Here is an 18,857-nt window from a genome sequence, read left to right as displayed (position 1 = left end):
AAAAATTCCTGTGAAGCACCTGAAGGGTTAATAAACTTCTTGAATGTGATTTTGAGCACCTTGAGGGGTGCAGTTTTTAGAATGGTGTCACTTTTGGGTATTTTCTATCATATAGACCTCTCAAAGTGACTTCAAATGTGATGTGGTCCGTAGAAATAAAATGGTGTTGTAAAAATGAGAAATCGCTGGTCAACTTTTAACCCTTATAACTTCCTAACAAAAAATTTTGGTTCCCAAATTGTGCTGATGTAAAGTAAATGTGGGAATTATTAAGTTTTTTGTGTGCCATATCTCTGTGATTTAAGAGCATAAAAATGCAATGTTAAAAAATTGCGAAATTTTCTCCAAATTTCCATTTTATTCACAAATAAACGCAAGTTATATGAATGAAATTTTACCACTAGCATGAAGTACAATATGTCACGAGAAAACAACGCCAGAATCACCGGGATCCATGGAGGCGTTCCAGAGTTACCTCATAAAGGGACAGTGGTCAGAATTGTAAAAATTGGCCCGGGAGTTAACGTGCAAACCACCCTTGGTAGTAAAGGGATTAATTCATGGAGAGGTGTAGTTTGTAAAATGGGGTCCCTTATGGGGGAGATTCTACTGTTCTGGAACATCAGGAGCTTTGCTAATGTGACATGGCACGCATAAACTATCCAGCTTAATGTGAACTCCAATATGGTGTTCCTTCCCTTCTGAGCTTTGCACTGTGCCTCAAAAGTAGTTTTCGACTACATATGGAGTATCAATGTACTAAGGAGAAATTGCACAAACTTATTTTGAGGTCCATTTTTTCCTGATGCCCTTGTGAAAATAAAAAATACTTGGGTCTAACGTAAAATTTTTGTGACAGTTAAATGTTACCTTTTTTTTCTCCTTCCACATTCCAAAAATTCTTGGAGCACTTGAAGGGTTAATAAACTTTTGAATACCATGAGGAGTGCAGTTTTTAGAATGGTGTAACTTTTTTGGTTTTTTTCTGTCATATAGGCCCCTCAGAGTCACTTCAAATGTTACTTAGTCCCTAAAAAACAAAAAAAAAAACAAATGGTTTTCTATATTTTGTTGGAAAAATGAGAAATTGCTGGTCAATATTTTATAACGTCCTAAAAAAATTGTTTGAAAAATGTGAGAAATGTTAAGTATTTTGTGTGATATAACTCTTGATTTAACCCCTTCACTACCAAGGGTGGCATGCACGTTAGCTCCCGGGCCAATTTTTACAATTCTGACCACTGTCCCTTTATGAGGTAATAACTCTGAAACGCTTCCATGGATCCCGGTGATTCTGACAATGTTTTCTCGTGACTTATTATTCTTCATGTTAGTGGTAAAATTTCATTCAAATAACTTGCGTTTATTTGTGAAAAAAGCGGAAATTTAGCGAAAATTTTTAATTTCGCAATATTCCAAATTTGAATTTTTATGCCCTTAAATCACAGAGATATGGCACACAAAAAACTTGATAAGTAACATTTCCAACATGTTTACTTTACATCAGCACAATTTTGGAACCAAGCTTTTTTTTTGTTAGGAAGTTATAAGGGTTAAAAATTGACCAGCGATTTCTCATTTTTGCAACACCATTTTATTTTTACGGACCACATCACATTTGAAGCCACTTTGTGGGGTGTATATGATAGAAAATACCCAAAAGTGACACCATTCTAAAAACTGCACCCCTTAAGGTGCTCAAAACCACATACAAGAAGTTTATTAACCCTTTAGGTGCGTCACAGGAATTTGTTTGAATATTTAAAAAAAAATTAACATTTAACTTTTTTTCACAAAAAAAACTTCAGTTCCATTTTTTTTTATTTTACCAAGGGTAACAGGAGAAATTGGACTGCAAAAGTTATTGTGCAATTTGTCTTGAGTACGCTGATACCTGATATGTGGGGGGGGGAATCACTTTCGGCGCATGGCAGAGCTCAGAAGGGATGGAGCGCCGTTTGACTTTTTCAATGCAAAAGTGGCTGGAATTCAGATCGGACGCCATGTCGCGTTTGGAGAGCCCCTGATGTGCCTAAACAGTGGAAACCCCCCACAAGTGACCCCATTTTGGAAACTAGACCCCCCAAGGAACTTATCTAGATATGTGGTGAGAACTTTGAACCCATAAGGGATTCACAGAAGTTTATAACGTACATCGGTACAATTAAAAAATCATATTTTTTCCACAAAAATGATCTTTTCACCCCCAATTTTCATTTTACCAAGGGTAACAGGACCCTAAAAGTTATTGTGCAATTTGTCCTGAGTACGCTGATACCTCACATGTGGGGGTAAACCACTATTTGGGCGCATGGCAGAGCTCGGAAGGGAAGCAGCGCCATTTGACGTTTTTGGCTGGAATTGAGATCGGACACCATGTCGCGTTTGGAAAGCCCCTGATGTACCAAAACAGTGGAAACCCCCCACAAATGACACCATTTTGGAAACTAGACCCCCCAAGGAACTTATCTAGATGTGTGGTGAGAACTTTGAACCCCCCAGTGCTTCACAGAAGTTTATAATGCAAGGGTGTGAAAATAAAAAAATCGTATTTTTTCCACAAACATGATCTTTTTAGTCACCAACTTTTTTATTTTCCCAATGGTACCAGGAGAAATTGGACCCCAAAAGTTGTTGTCCAATTTGTCCTGAGTGCGCTGACACCCCATATGTGGGAGAAAACTACTGTATGGGCACATGTCGGGGCTCGGAAGGGAAGTAGTGACGTTTTGGAATGCAGACTTTGATGGAATGGTCTGCGGGTGTCATGTTGCTTTTGGAGAGCCCCTGATATACCTAAACAGTGGAAACTCCCCACAAGTGACCCCATTTTGGAAACTAGACCCCCTAAGGAACTTATCTAGATGTGTGGTGAGCACTTTGAACCCCCAAGTGCTTCACAGATGTTTATAACGCCCGGGCGTGAAAATAAAAAAATCATTTTTTTTCACAAAAATGATATTTTTGCCCCCAATTTTTTATTTTCCTAAGGCCTCTTTCACACATCCGGTTTTAGTAATCTGGCACGATGCGGCAAAATTTTTAATAACCGGATCCAGCACAGGATCCGGTTTTGTCCCATAAGCTTTCATGGTCGCCGCATCGTGCCGGATGGTTATGCATCGTGTCCGGTTGTTGCCGGACACGGCATAAATTAGCCGTCCGGCATCTGCAAAAAACGTTCCCTGCAACGTTTTTTGTCAGCGCCGGACCGGCTTTTTCCACAGCGCATGCCCGGACTCTGTGAATGTTAACCCCACAAGTGCCCGGCAAGAGAGAGATCTCTCTCTGTCACCCGGACACTTGTGAGAGATCTCTCTCGCCGGGCACTTGTGGGGTTAACACTCAGTGTCTGGGTGAGAGAGAGAGATCTCTCTGTGGGGTTAACCCCACAAGTGCCCGGCAAGAGAGAGAAATTCTCTCGCCTGGACACTAAGTGTTAACCCCTCCATGTCTCTCTCTCTCTCCTCTCCTATCCTCTCCTCCCCTCCCCTCACCTCACCTCCCTTTCAGCAGCTGTCTCTCATCGGCTGCCTCTGTCCACCTCGTCCTGCGGCTCCTTTAAATAAGGCTGGTTTCACATTAGCGCTTTTTAAGCGCACGCACGGCCGGGGGTAGCTCCGCCCCCGAGCCGGCTCTCTGCCCAGCGTGCCCGCCCCTTGCTTGTAGCGCCGCCTCCTAGCGCACAGCGGCGCCTGCGATCGGCGCACCCTATCTTTAGCATAGGGTGCGCAGATCGTGCGCAGGCCGTGCGCTAGTTGCGCTTTGACCTGCGCTGCGCACTTTTGACGGTGCGCCGAGCGCGCCAAAATCCGAAAAGTTTGATTTTTGCGCGGACGGCGCACCGTCAAAAGTGCGCAGCGCAGGTCAAAGCGCAACTACCGTGTTTCCCCGAAAGTAAGACCCTGTCTTACATTAATTTTACCCCAAAAAGTCCCACCCTGTCTTACTTTCGGGGGAGGTCTTACCATTAGCCGAAAAAAAATGACAATTTCTTTTTAACCAATAAATTAACATTTATTAACATGCTGTTATACCCCATAACAGTGCCGTATCCCACTGCACACAGCCCCACACCCCATAACAGTGCCGTATCCCACTGCACACAGCCCCACACCCCATAACAGTGCCGTATCCCACTGCACACAGCCCCACACCCCATAACAGTGCCGTATCCCACTGCACACAGCCCCATACCCTATACAGTACATGTTTCCCTACTTGGTTTTTAAATGCTGGACGTTTTCCTCTGCGGTGCGGCAGGCCTGTGCTGCAGGGAACGCTGTGCCAATCAGCAGGGAAACAGCGGTGACGTGGGGCTGGGGCGGCCAATTACAGCCCGAGCTGCTGGACCAATCAGTGCTCGAGCCGGGGGCCGGCGGTGATGTGGGGAACAGGGGCGGCCAATGAGCTGTTGAGCTGGGCGGATTGCGGGGTTAACACGGCGAGTTAACCCCATGAGCGCTGGACCCGCCCAGCTGCACCTGAGGACACCTCTGGAGCCTGGGGACCCAATGGGTAAGGGGTAAGCGGCGGCCCAAAGGTAAGGGCCTTACATTTCACAGCGGCCCCCAACCCTGCCTTACATTCGGGGGAGGCCTTACCATTGAAGGACCCCCCCGTAACCCCCACCCTGTCTTACTTTCGGGGGGGTCCTACTTTCGGGGAAACACGGTAGCGCACGGCCTGCGCACGATCTGCGCACCCTATGCTAAAGATAGGGTGCGCCGATCGCAGGCGCCGCTGTGCGCTAGGAGGCGGCGCTACAAGCAAGGGGCGGGCACGCCGGGCAGAGAGCCGGCTCGGGGGCGGAGCTACCCCCGGCCGTGCGTGCGCTTAAAAAGCGCTAATGTGAAACCTGCCTAATGTCCGAGCCGTATCTCTCGCCGCACACACATCCGGTGTCACGGCTGCAGGCCGGATCCGGCGGCCCAGCTTTTCGCCGCACGCCGCCGGACCCCACACACTGGATGTGTGAAAGTAGCCTAAGGGTAACAGGAGAAATTGGACCCCAAAAGTTGTTTTGCAATTTGTCATGAGTAGGCTGATTCCCCATATGTGGGGGGTAAAACACTGTTTGGGCGCATGGCAGAGTTTGGAAGGAGTACCATCTGACTTTTTCAACGCAGAATTGGCCGGAATTGAGATCAGACGCCATGTTGCATTTGGAGAGCACCTGATGTGCCCAAACAGTGGAAATCCGTAATTCTAACCCTAGCCCTAGCCCTAACCCTAATGGGAAAATGGAAATAAATACATTTTCTTTTAATTTTATTATTTTTCCCTAACTAAGGGGGTGATAACGGGGGGTTTAATTTACCATTTATGGCGGGTTTTTATATTTGGCAGCTGTCGCACGCTAAAAGACACTTTTTATTGTAAAAATAGTTTTTGCATCACCACATATTGAGAGCTATAATTTTTCCATATTTTGACCCACCAAGTCATGTGAGGTCTTATTTTTTGCGGGAGGAGTTGACGTTTTTATTGGTACCATTTTCGGGCACGTGACATTTTTTGATCGCTTTTTATTTTGTTTTTTGGGACACAGAATTTACAAAAACCAGCGTTTCATGAATTTCCTTTGGGTGGTGCATTTACGCCGTTGCGGGTGCGGTAAAATTTATAAGGCGGTTTTATTCTTCGGGTCAGTACGGTTACAGCGATACCTCATTTAGGTCGTTTTTTTATGTTGTGGCGTTTTATGCTGTGAAAACAATTTTATATAAAAAAATAATTATTTTTGCATCACTTTATTCTGCAAGCTATAACTTTTTTATTTTTTCGCTGATGATGCTGTATGGTGGCTCGTTTTTTGCGGGATAAGATTACGTTTTCAGCGGTACCATGGATATGCGTCTTTTTGATCGCGCCTTATTGCACTTTTTGTTCGGCGGTATGATAATAAATCATTATTTTTTGCTTCGTTTTTTTATTTTTTAAGGGGTTAACTATTGGGACAGTTTTATAGGGCGGGTCGTTACGGACACGGCGATACCAAATATGTGTACTTTTTTTTTTTTTTTTTTTTTTTTTTTTTCCCAATAAATGAAATTATTGGGGAAAATTTTTTTTTTTTTTTTTTTTTTTAACTTTATTACAATGTCCCAGGGGGGACATAACTGTCACATCACAGATCACTGTGACAGATCAGCGATCTGTCACAGGCAGTCCAGAAGGCTTCCTCATGCCTGCGCTTTGCAGGCACTGAGGAAGCCAGCTTCATGCAGACCCCCGGAGGTCCCCGCCGCCATATTGGATCCGGGGACCTGCAGGAAAGGAGCCCCCCGCAGCAGCGCTGCACATTGCGCTGCCATGGGAGGCTCAAGGAAGCACGGAGGGAGCCCCCTCCCTGCCGATGCTTCCCTTTAACCCCCGGTACACCGCGATCGTGTTTGATCGCGGTGTGCAAGGGGTTAACGTGTCGGGGGCGGTCCGTGACTGCCCCTGACACATTGTGCCGGGTGTCAGCTGTGATAATCAGCTGACACCCGGCCGCGATCAGCGGCGCTTACCACGTGGGCGCCGCTGATCGCTGTGACGTAATATTCCGTCAGTGGTAATTAGGTCCAGCGTCACATGGACGGAATATTACGTCCATTGTAGGTAAGGGGTTAATTGCTTGAAAAATTAACAGTTTGAAAATTGCAGTATTTTCACCAAACTTTCATTTTAACAAATAAATGAGTCATATCAAATTCTTTACCACTGTCGTAAAGTACGATATGTCACGAAAAAAACAATCAGTGGGATCCATTGAAACGTTCCAGAGTTATTACCTCATAAATTGACACTGGTCAGAATTGAAAAATTTGGCCTGATTGTGAAGGTGCTAACAGCCTTTGGGGGTACAAAGGGGTTAAACTAGTGCATTTATCAATATTGTCTAATTCTTATTGCAGACCATGCACCAGATCTATCAGGCTATGTGCGCACGTGCGGAATTGCCGCGGAAATTTCCACGGCAATTCCGCTCCTCCCTACCGCAGGAAATACGCATGCGGAGTTCCCAAGAAAAATTAGCGTTTTGCAAGCGTAATTAGCTTGCAGAATGCTAGCGTTTCCAAGCGTTCTGTAGCATCGCTTGGAAAACTGACAGGTTGGTCACGCTTGTCAAACATAGTGTTTGACAAGTGTGACCAACTTTTTACTATTGATGCTGCCTATGTAGCATCAATAGTAAAAAGATATTATGAAAAAAAATTAAATTGTGATATTCTCACCCTCCGGCGGCCCCCCCGCAGCCTTCCCGTGCCTCGTGTTGCTCCCGGCAACTCCTGTTCCCAGGGATGTCTTGCGACAATGACCCCAGATGACGTAGCAACGCGCAAGACCGCTACGTCATCACAGGTCATTGTTGCAAGGCATCACTGGGAATGGGACTTGCCGGGAGCATTGCTGAGGCCTGGGAAGGAGAGAATATCACGATATTTATTTATTTTTTTTAACAGGGTTATGGTACCCAGGGCCTGGAGGAGAGTCTCCTCTCCTCCAGACCCTGGGTACTATCCGCACATGATCCATCTACTTTGCGCATGGTGTGCATAGCCACATGTGGAACGTAAGCTAATCAATGCATTCCTATGTGTGCGGAATCCCCGCGATTCCACACAAAGAATGAGCATGCTGCATATTTTTCCGAGATTAGATTGTGCCGTGGAAAAATACACAGCATTAGCACAGCATGTGCGGAATGCCATTGAACTCAATGGGTTGCGTTTTCGCTGCGAAAAAACACTAACAATCCGCAACGTGTGCACATAGCCTCAAAGTGGTTCATGCTATTTGATTAGACAGTCTTAAAATTAGACAGAATTGTCTGTTTACCTCAGCTATTAGTTGGCTTTTTTTGTGCTAGAAATGTGCACCACAATTTTGGCACACAGTGTTGCATTTTAGCATTCCTGTTTCCAATAAGACAACTGTTTTGTGAGGCCACAGCCTCCTTTTGTTGCACAAGGTTTAGTTTCTACAATACACACACATATTAGGCTGCTGAAAGTTATTTGGCACAAATTGTACTAATATTCTGGTGCATTTAAAGGGCTTGTCCAGGCTTGTGATAAGTCTGCAGTCACTCTGTGACTGTAGACTTGTGAATCCTCACATCGCGTGCACAGCATACTATTACCATTCTCCGGTGCAGGGAGTGTCGGACATATGATCAGATCGCCTGTATGTTATTTGCATACATGTGATCGCGTGCTGACTAGATGGACGTGGCCACTCTCAATTCTAGTGTAATGAGGGAGGCTGTACAGAGTCTAGTCGGAATGTGGCCGGAAGTATGCAAATTGCTGCTCACGGTGCCAGAGTATACTTGCAGTGTGTGCAGATTCACAAGTCTAGAGTCACCGAGTCACTGTAGACTTGTAGCCTAAGATCGGACAACCCCTCTAATGTTTATAAATATGCCCCATTCTATATGGGAGTTAGTTTGCGTACGATGGGGAATGAAAATAAATTTGTGCTAAATTAAATGCAAGTACTTTGTGCAGTGTTTACAGTGCTTGCTCCAACTTTTTACATTTTTCTACATTTTTCTGCATATGTGAATGTCTTGAATCCTTAGTTTACAATATAATTTTGCAATTAATGCTGAAGGAGTAACCATCTCTTTATTTTTATGTGCACTACCATTTATGAAAAACATAATCCGCTTTGTATTATCAGAGACATCTGCGTTTTTTTTCTCTCCTTCAGGACTGATCATTCAATTTCAACAGTCTCAATTTTCAAGTAAAAATCTTTATTCACTGAAGACAGACATACATTACTGAGTTAAGAGATGGCAGTTGCTTGCGATAGGATTCTATGTAGAGGGGAGGGGGAGCTCTGCCTCTTGCTCCTCCCTCCCCCTTCCCTCTGCACATAGTAGCTGCACCAACTGTATTTCAGTATCTATCTTCACTGAATACAGATTTTGCCTGAAAATTGAGAATGTTTAAAATGATCTGTCCATGAAAAGAAGCAGATTTCTGAGATATATTGCAAAGTTGCTTGTTTTCATGTGTACTATTGATTTTAAAACCACTATTACGCTTGAACATTTTTATGTAATTTTTTATTTTTCTTAAATAATATAATCCAGGATCACAACTATGGTGCTCGCCCTCCACCAACACCTCCAGCGTCTCCGCCTCCTGTTCTTATTAAACATGAGGTGAACATATTTACTACTCCACATTTTGATGAGACGTCAAGTGCTACGACCATCAGCACTTCAGAAGATGGAAGCTATGGAACTGATGTCACTCGATGTATTTGTGGTTTTACCCATGATGATGGGTACATGATCTGTTGTGACAAATGCAGGTAGGGTTGATAGTTATTATTTTGTAATAAGCATAAAATCCATCAAGATGAGCGCTTACATTTAACTGATTTTTTTAAAAAGCTGTGATATACAGTTTCTTCACAAGTTACTTACGAGACAAATAGAACAGTTTATTTTCTTGCTGCAGATCTTCAAATTTTCATTGTTTAATATGATTTGACAAACACCCAGAGGCTGCGTTCACACACCAGGTTTTGGTCGTGTGTGCTGTCCGTTTTCAATATAGTATTGGAAACAATGTAAGCTCAGCGCACAAAAAAAATACAAGCCCTTGCACATCTTCATCAATGGGAAAAATAAAAAGTTACTGGTCTCAAAAAGCAATGGCAACACAAACCTTAAAGATTTTTGTTAAGCAAGAAAAAAAAAATTAGAGTATCCGTATAATTGTACTGACCTGAAGAATGATTCTGCTGCATCTTTTAATTTCTGTATTATGAATGCTGTAAAAATAAAATGCAATTTGCCATTGTTTTTTGGGTTTTATTTTCTTTACCAATTTGCTACACCTGGAATGCAATTGGTGCTAAAAACATTTTTGCAATTGGGGTGCATTAAAACTTAAGCACAGTTTGCCTCTTATAGCCACTGTATTCCACAGTCTGTTGCTAGCTGCAGAATGAGTTTATGGGGTGATCTTATCTTTATTTTACAGATGTGTTGGGGACATGATTTTGTGGCACTCATTATTATATATAGGTACGACAGTTTCTTTTGCTCTTAGTGCAGCTTTCCTCAGACTGCACAGATCTCCAGTCCATACAATGGCTTCTGGTGGAGGGGCACGTGACCAGATCTGTTCATCAGTCTTGTTCAATTGCAATCATTACATTAGAACTTCTCTTCTATTGAATGAGATTGATCTACATGTCTGGTCACATGCTTCTCCATCAGCATCCATTAAATGGACGGGAGACCGATGCAGTCTGTGAGGAAAGCTGCATTAACAAGAGCAAGATGATGATCTGTCATACCTATGTAATAAGTGCCACAAAATCATGTACCCCAACACATTAAAGATATGTGGTCAGTTGCAAAATAAAGATTTTTAGCCCCCATTTCTTGCAATTTCAGGAAAAAATAATTATCCACAAAGGTGGACAACCCCGTTAATTAAAATGGAGGAAAAAGCTTGGGACACACGAGAGAAAAATTTGTCCATTTTTGATGGATTTATGAATGCTACCCATAGACCAAGTTTATAATGCCAGGTTTCCCGTCTATGTGCTAGTTGCTACAAAATTGACAACACTAGGACCAATGCTATTTAATAGGGCTTTTCACATGTGCGCTTTTAGTCACTGACCAAATTTGCTTGTGAAATCACAGCATGGACCTTTTTTTTCTGTAAGTTGCCTATTAAAGATGCGCAAAAAAATCTGATTCCATATGGATTAACTGTATAATATCTGGTTTTTAATGATGGGTTAAAATTATTTAACATGAGAAACTGTATTTGGTCTTGTAAATTTTAATGTTATTGTATAAAAATGGATGCCCTTCAGATCGCATATGGATGAAAGTTGATATGAAAATCGCACATTTTATTCCAGCTGACATTTGAACAATTTTCTTATACGCTCGTGTGAACTGTTGCCTAAGAGCAAGCCATTCTTTAAAGAGACGCTGTCAGCAGGGTTTCTTTATCGCCTTATTGGGGGACACAGAATACCATGGGTGTATGCTGCTGCTGCTAGGAGGCTGACACTATGCAAAAACAGAAAATTAGCTCCTCCCCGGCAGTATACACCCACCGACAGGCACCAAGCACCTCAGTTTGTGCTTAGTGTCTGTAGGAGGCGGACCGGGATCTCCCCAGATCCGCAGTTATTAATCCAATTTTTCCTTTCAGGGTTTAGTTTGAACTTTTTAATCCTTTCTTCTTTTATCTTTTAGGTTTTTCCGTTGGGAAACAGGGTATACATATCACCCTGATTTCCTATATCATGCGGCTGAGCGAGCAGTGTGGTGTCATCCACATCGCAACTCTCATTACAGCAGGCAGGACTTTTCCCTATCACCTTCCGGTGATAAGGGTTGTGGACAGGTGGCTGGTGCTTGCCGAATCCCCCTCCTCACCCCTCTCTCGGGACAGGGCTGAGAGGAAGACGGCGATCGCAGGTGGTTCAAGCCGTCTTCTGCAGGATGCGGGTACAGAGGACTCCTTCCCCTCCCAGCGGCCTGCCGTTTCCCTGTGGGCCCCTGTGGTCATCCTCTTCAGGGACGTCAGGTAAGTGCCTGTACGTTCCCTCCGGCCCCCGCATAAGCTCCAGTGCATGGGAGAAGTTGGACCTTGGGATTACAGGTCCACTGTTTTTGAATCTCCCGCCCTTTCTGCCTGCCGCGCGCTCACACAATGGAATGCGGACACTATCCCTTCCCCTCTTCTAGTCAGGGAGACGCTGCGGATCCCTTCACTCACCGCAGCAGCGTCGCAAGCAGGGGACCGCTTCATATTACTTCCTGAGCGTGGTATGTCGGGGTGGGCAAGGGGTTGCAGCGCGGGCGCTGTCACTTTCACTTTCACTTTCCCCTCAGCCAGGGGAATTTCTCTGCTCCCTCCTCCGTTCCTCAGCGCGCTCTTTCAGCGCGCCTTTTCTAGCCCATCACAGGGCTTCTTTCTCTTTGGAATGCCAGCCTCCCCTCTCTGTCATGCCCCCGCCGTCGCTGGTAGCCAATCACGGCGCAGCCGCTAAGCTCCGCCCCCCATCTTCCAGCACAAGGATTTCCTGGTTTTTCACTCCTTCCTGCGCTGCTTGGGGGACACTTCGGCGTTTCTTCTGCTGCTCACAGAATCTCGGTAGGCTCGGCTCTGGGACAGGGATTAGCTCTCCTCGGCAGTTATTCCCTAATTTCTGCGGCCATTCAGTGCAGTTCACTTATGCCCAACCCTTCAGGGGATCTCTGCTTCAGGCCCACCGCTACCTATTACGCCTGTGCGCGCTGTAAAAAGAAGTGGGCATCGGGTCAGTCGTCCCCATTCTGCCCCCCCTGCAGTCCTTCCAATATGTCAGCATCTCAGGAACGCACAGAATCCTGGGCGGAGGGCGCTCTTCCCTCCTCTCTCCCCCCGGAGTGGGCCGTTACAATGTCAGTCTGTTTCTGACTTGACAAAAGTATCACAGTCGCTGGTCCAGGTCTTAGAACGATTACCTCAGCTATCCTCAGCCACCTCTGCCCCGACCACCTCTCGGGGTGAGTCGTCCGCACCTGACCGCGACCTTCAGAGAGACAGACAGGGAAGGACTTCTCGGAAGCGGGCTCTGTCCACTTCGTCTTCGAGCTCGCAGGGCCCTTCCGCTCCCAGGCCTCCTTCTCCTTCCTCGGAGGACAGCCTTCAGTCAGGCTATGATTCTCATTCGGAAGCTAGCTCAGAGGGGAACAGCGTTTCTAAAACGCGGGACATGGTCGATAGTCTTCTTGCAGCTATCTTCCAAACACTAAAGCTTAAACAGGATGAGGCTCCAGCTCAGGAAAGCTCGGTTCTCCTTAGACGAGCCAGACCTCCGTCTCGAACATTTCCCAATCACAACGATTTCGATACTACCTTATCCAAACACTGGGAGCGTCCTGAGCAACGTTTCTCAGGCCGCAAGTACTTGGACGTTCTGTACCCCTTTGACGCAGAACTGCTCTCTAAGTGGTCCAAGGCTCCAGAGGTAGATCCTCCAGTATCCCGGATAGCCTCTAAAACGGTGCTCTCGCTGCCCGACGGGGCATCGCTCAAAGATCCTACTGACAGGCAGATTGAATCTCTGGCTAAGTCTATCTTTGAGGCATCTGGCGCCTCTCTGCCCTATTTTCGCATCCGCCTGGGTGGCGAAGGTCATTTCCGCTTGGGCAAAAATTCTTTGCAGAGGCATCTTAGCGTCAGCTCCTCAAGACGAGTTGGCAGATCTTGCAGATCAGATTAACCAGGCGGGAAAATACCTTTTGGCCGCCTCCTTGGACGCGGCCGGCTGCGTAGCAAGGGCTAACAGCAACATAGTAGCTGTACGCCGAGTCCTTTGGCTAAAGTCATGGAATGCGGACACTACTTCGAAAAAGTCGCTTACCAATCTGCCGTTCCATGGCTCTAGGCTCTTTGGAGCAAAGCTGGATCAGATAATTTCCGATGCCACTGGAGGTAAAAATACTTCGCTTCCCCAGTCTCGACCAAAACGTCCCTTCAACAGAAGGGGGTTTCGACCATTCAGGCCCTTTCGTCCCTTCCCTGCCACGGAGAGAGCCACTCAACAGGATCGGCCGCCTGCCACCAGGGAGCGGGATCAGAGGAAACCTTCCTACAAACCCGCTCCTCGCTGGAGATCTAGAGGACAATATTCCAGATCTGCAGGAGCCAATTCCGGCAGATTTTCGTCTAAGTGACGGGTCACCCCCACCTGGAATTTCTTCCAGGGTGGGCGGCAGACTTTCCTCAGACGAACGGTTTTCCGGGTTCTACTCCAATCTCTTTGTTGTCCCGAAGAAAGACGGCTCTCTTCGTCCTATTCTGGACCTCAAATTGCTCAATCGCCACGTGAAGATTCTTCATTTCAGGATGGAGTCTCTTCGGTCGGTGATTGCTTCCATGGAGCCCGGGGAATTTCTCTGCTCGGTGGACATTCGGGATGCCTATCTGCACATTCCAATATGTGTGCAACATCAGAAGTATCTTCGATTTGCGTTTCAGGGAGACCATTTTCAGTTCACAGCTCTTCCTTTCGGCCTGGCTTCAGCGCCCCGGGTTTTCACGAAGGTGATGGCGACCGTCATGGCCATCCTTCGCTCCAGAGGGATCCTCATCATCCCTTATCTGGACGATCTTTTGATCAAGGGTTCGTCTCGCCAGGACTGTCTCCGGAGCCTTCAGATAACCCTGGACACTCTCAGCCGCCTAGGTTGGCTGGTCAACAAGGAGAAGTCCATTCTGATCCCCACCCAGCGTCTGACCTTTCTGGGTATGGAATTCGACACGGAGCTAGCCCGTGTTTTTCTTCCAAAGGAAAAATTTACAACTCTGTCCAAGGGCATCAGAACTCTCAAGAGGCCTGCTCCCATTCCCATTCGGTTCTGCATGAAGGTCCTGGGGAAGATGGTGGCCTCCATGGAAGCAGTGCCCTTTGCGCAGTTTCACATTCGCCCCCTCCAGCTGTCTCTGCTTTCAGCCTGGGACAAGACCACAATGTCCTTGGACCGTCCTATTCGGCTTCCTCTCAGAGTGAGGCAGTCTCTCGCTTGGTGGCTACGGCCAGCGTCAGTTCTCCAAGGGAGGTCCTTCCGCCTCAGTGGCAAATCATCACCACCGATGCGAGCCTCCTAGGATGGGGAGCCGTGTTCCATCAGAAAGCGGCCCAAGGCCGCTGGAAGCCACTGGAGTCTCTCCTTCCAACCAATCTTTTGGAGATCAGGGCAATTTTCCTGGCCCTTCTTTATTGGCAGCCCCTCCTCTCCGGCAAGCCGGTCCGTATTCAGTCGGACAACGCCACGGCCGTGGCGTACATAAACCATCAGGGGGGCACGCGCAGCAAACAAGTAATGTCAGAAGTGGCCAAGATATTACGCTGGGCAGAACGTTACGTTCCGACAATCTCCGCCGTCCATATTCCAGGGGTGGAAAATTGGGCAGCCGACTTTCTGAGTCGCCAGGGCCTAGCGTCCGGCGAATGGTCCCTGCACCCTGCGGTTTTCTCTCAGATATGCGACCGTTGGGGCACCCCGGATGTCGATCTCATGGCTTCTCGGATGAACCACAAGGTGCCGCAGTTCGTAGCCAGGTCCAGGGACCCTCTAGCCGTCGCATGCGACGCACTGGTGACTCCGTGGTCCCAGTTTCAACTTCCGTATCTGTTCCCGCCTCTGGCATTGATCCCTCGGGTGGTCAAAAAGATAAAATCGGAAGGCGTACCAGTAATTCTAGTCGCTCCAGATTGGCCAAGACGGCCTTGGTATGCGGAACTGGTCAACATGCTCGCGGACGTTCCCTGGAGGCTTCCGGACCGTCCAGACCTTCTCTCGCAAGGCCCCCTTTACCACGAGAATTCTCAGTCTCTGAGTTTGACGGCATGGCCGTTGAGACCGCAATTCTGAAGGAATCAGGTCTGTCCAGTCAGGTTATTCAAACTATGATCAGAGCCAGGAAACCAGCTTCTTCCCGCATTTACTATAGGTACTGGAAGGCTTTTTTCCGTTGGTGTGATGATAAAGGAGTCTTCCCAATGTCCTTTTCTATCCCATCTATCCTTGGGTTTCTTCAGTCTGGGTTGGACGCGGGTCTGTCCCTCAGTACGCTCAAGGGCCAAGTTTCCTCTCTCTCTATCCTCTTCCTAAGAGAGCTAGCTTCTCTACCACAGGTCAAAACTTTTCTGCAAGGGGTTTCCCACGTGGCTCCTCCTCATCATTCGCCAATAGATCCGTGGGATCTCAACTTCGTTCTTGGCGCTCTCCAGAAGGCGCTGTTCGAGCCTCTCCAGGACATCCCTTTGTCCCTTCTCTCTTGGAAGGTCACCTTTTTGATCGCCATTTCATCCATCAGAAGGGTTTCTGAATTGGCGGCCTTGTCATGTCGTTCCCCTTACCTCATTCTCCATCAGGACAAAGCCGTCCTCAGGCCCGTTCCTTCTTTTCTTCCAAAGGTGGTTTCCGCTTTCCATATCAATGAGGATATCGTCCTTCCTTCTTTTTGTCCGGCTCCGTCTCATCCTCTTGAGAAGTCTCTCCACAAACTGGACGTAGTTAGAGCCCTGCGTGTCTATCTTGCCAGGACCTCTTCCTTTCGTCTGTCCGATTCCTTGCTGATCATCTCTGAAGGTCGTCAGAAGGGCCTTCCGGCTTCCAAATCCACGATCGCTCGCTGGATTCGTTCTACCATTCTGGAAGCGTATCGTCTTCAGGAAAAGCGGCCCCCTCCGGGAGTAAGAGCTCACTCCACCCGGGCTGTGGCGGCTTCGTGGGCTGCTCGTCACCAGGCCTCGGCCATGCAAATTTGCAAGGCTGCAACCTGGTCATCTTTGCACACCTTCACGAGGTTCTACAGGGTTCATACCCAGGCTTCGTCTGATGCTGTGGTTGGTAGGAAGGTTCTGCAGGCGGCGGTGGCGCACCGGCCGACCTGAGCCTTTCGGTTACTTTCGTTCCTTTTTGCTGTTCCCACCCTTGGGACTGCTTTGGGACGTCCCATGGTATTCTGTGTCCCCCAATAAGGCGATAAAGAAAGATGGATTTTTGGTTCTTACCGTAAAATCTCTTTCTTGGAGCCTTCATTGGGGGACACACCACCCTCCCTGTTTAAGTTGTACCGTGTTGGGTCTTAGAGTCCCTTGTTGGGTTGGTACATATGTTTCGAGTTTTTCTCGTTGCTTCTCCTACTGCTTTTTCACCAACTGAGGTGCTTGGTGCCTGTCGGTGGGTGTATACTGCCGGGGAGGAGCTAATTTTCTGTTTTTGCATAGTGTCAGCCTCCTAGCAGCAGCAGCAGCATACACCCATGGTATTCTGTGTCCCCCAATGAAGGCTCCAAGAAAGAGATTTTACGGTAAGAACCAAAAATCCATCTTTTGTAATGTAAGGTAAAGCCACTGCTGTAATAGCACTGTTATGCTAATTAAATTGATACCTTTGGTGTTTCTCTTTAATCACCATTTGAAGTTTTCTAGTAAATAGATTTCTGTGCACTTTGCTTTCTCCCCCTGCCTGATTATCTGCCTGCCTCCTCTGTTTAAAGAGGAGAAATAGAGAAGGCTTGTTACTGAAAAAGCAGTGGTCCTTTTATTCATAGACTGGAGGCAGTGAGAGGGGCTGGGGAATGACAGACGGAGAAGTGCACAGTCTGGGCCCTGTGCACCAAGATCTAAATGGAAGACAATTTCAAATAGAAAAAAATAAAAAAGGAAGAAAAAGAAGCACAGAAAAAGCGCCCTCACAGCCAGATGTAGATATGCAAAAAGGACTTTTAGTCAAACAAATGCCAAGATGGCCGAATACATAAAAACAACTAAAAAACACCAAAATGGCGAGGGTGGGCAGGTGGAATAAGAGCATGCATATGTAAAGCTGATTTCTTCACCAAAGACTTCAATTTAATCTGTATTAAAGTGTTATTACAGCCATGTCTTTACAGCACAAAATTGTGCTGACAGGTTTTCTGTAATGTCCCTGTAGTTTAAGTGGACTTTGTCAAGTTCTGTTGTTTTTAAAGGGAATCTGTCAGCAGGTTTTGCTATGCAATCGATGCACAGCATGAGGTAGGGGGTTAAAATGCTATACTTGACATGTCAAGGCTGCATGGTGTTTACTTAGACTGAAGGTTTAATCTCCTTGTAATTAACATTGCTGTGATTAGCTGGTCTTGTCTGAACCGCCCCCTTCTGTAATAATTGCCTCACTTTATATAGAGATTGTGGGTGTGGATAGCTTTCTTTGCTCTGCTGTATTGCTAAATCTAAAAACTGTGTCAGAACAGTTGCACCCAGTAAACTGATACCTCATTGGTTTCAGGGTCTTTTTGCCTACATCATGCTGCTCTCAAATGAGGTAGCAAAAACCTGCTAACAGATTCCATTTTAAATCTTTGTCCAAAAAGTTGAGTACTTCTAAACAACTCTTCAGAGCATAATTCTGGTTATTTTTTGGTACTAAAACATCCTTTTATTCATTTATTTTATTTTTTTTTTCCAGTGTCTGGCAGCATATAGATTGCATGGGTATTGACAGGCAAAATATTCCAGACATCTATTTGTGTGAGCGTTGTCAGCCTCGGTAAGATTCACTTTTCATTTTGGTTCATTTATGTTAATACTGTTCCTGATTAAAGAAAACCTGTTAGTCAGTCATGCTGTTAGCCACTTAAATGCCACTGTCAATCACTTACAGTGCTATTTAAGATGTTAGTACTACTATGAAGGCCAGTGTGTATGTGTAAAAAAAAAAAATAAAATAAAATAAAAAAAAAAAAATATTTTTTTTTTAATCGCTACACTTTCCACATATTATAGATATATATTAATTGGGAAATTAGTTACCTGCAATGGTCCAACTTATCAAAATATACAATTATTTAATCCATATGGTCAAGCAATAGAAAAAAAAGACTGTAGTGCCAGAATTGCAGTTATTTAATTGCCGCATTTCCTACAAAAAAATTTGGAATTGCAGTTTTTTTTTGCCATTTTACCGCACCTGGAAATTTTGTTTACGTTTCTCAGTACATTAAATATTTAAGTCAGTGGTGTCGTTCAAAACTATAAGGCTACTTTCACACATCCGTTTTTTTAAATCCGGCATGATGCGGCGAAATTTGTGTAAACCGGATCCGGAATTGGATCCGGTTTTTTCACATAGAATATAATGATCGCCGCATCATGCCGGATGGACATGCGGCGCCTCCGGGTTTTGCCGGATACGGCAAACATGCGCCGTCCGGCGTCTGCAAAAAACGTTGGCTGCAACGTTTTTTTGCAGCGCCGGACCGGCTTTTTCAACTGCGCATGCCCGGGCACTATGAGTTTTAACCCCACAAGTGCCCGGCGCGCATCTCTCTCCC

The 18,857-nt window shown here is 46.1% G+C and overlaps 1 protein-coding gene across 6 annotated transcripts in view; it reads left to right on the top strand.

Annotated features, from left to right (window-relative positions):
* The window catches only part of KMT2E (lysine methyltransferase 2E (inactive)), a 240,329-nt gene that overhangs the window by 37,917 nt on the left and 183,555 nt on the right, over window positions 1-18,857 (top strand). For all 6 annotated transcript variants that reach the window (XM_073573622.1, XM_073573625.1, XM_073573624.1 and 3 more), the window contains exons 4-5: window positions 9,092-9,315; window positions 17,993-18,073. In XM_073573622.1, the coding sequence (XP_073429723.1) occupies window positions 9,092-9,315; window positions 17,993-18,073 (305 nt within the window). The remainder of the gene's footprint in view (window positions 1-9,091; window positions 9,316-17,992; window positions 18,074-18,857) is intronic.

Source organism: Dendrobates tinctorius, unplaced genomic scaffold, assembly GCF_039654945.1.
Source record: "Dendrobates tinctorius isolate UK_male_01 unplaced genomic scaffold, ASM3965494v1 ptg000035l, whole genome shotgun sequence".
In the NCBI taxonomy this organism is placed as follows: Eukaryota; Metazoa; Chordata; class Amphibia; order Anura; family Dendrobatidae; genus Dendrobates; species Dendrobates tinctorius.
This window is presented reverse-complemented; position numbering and strand designations above follow the sequence as displayed.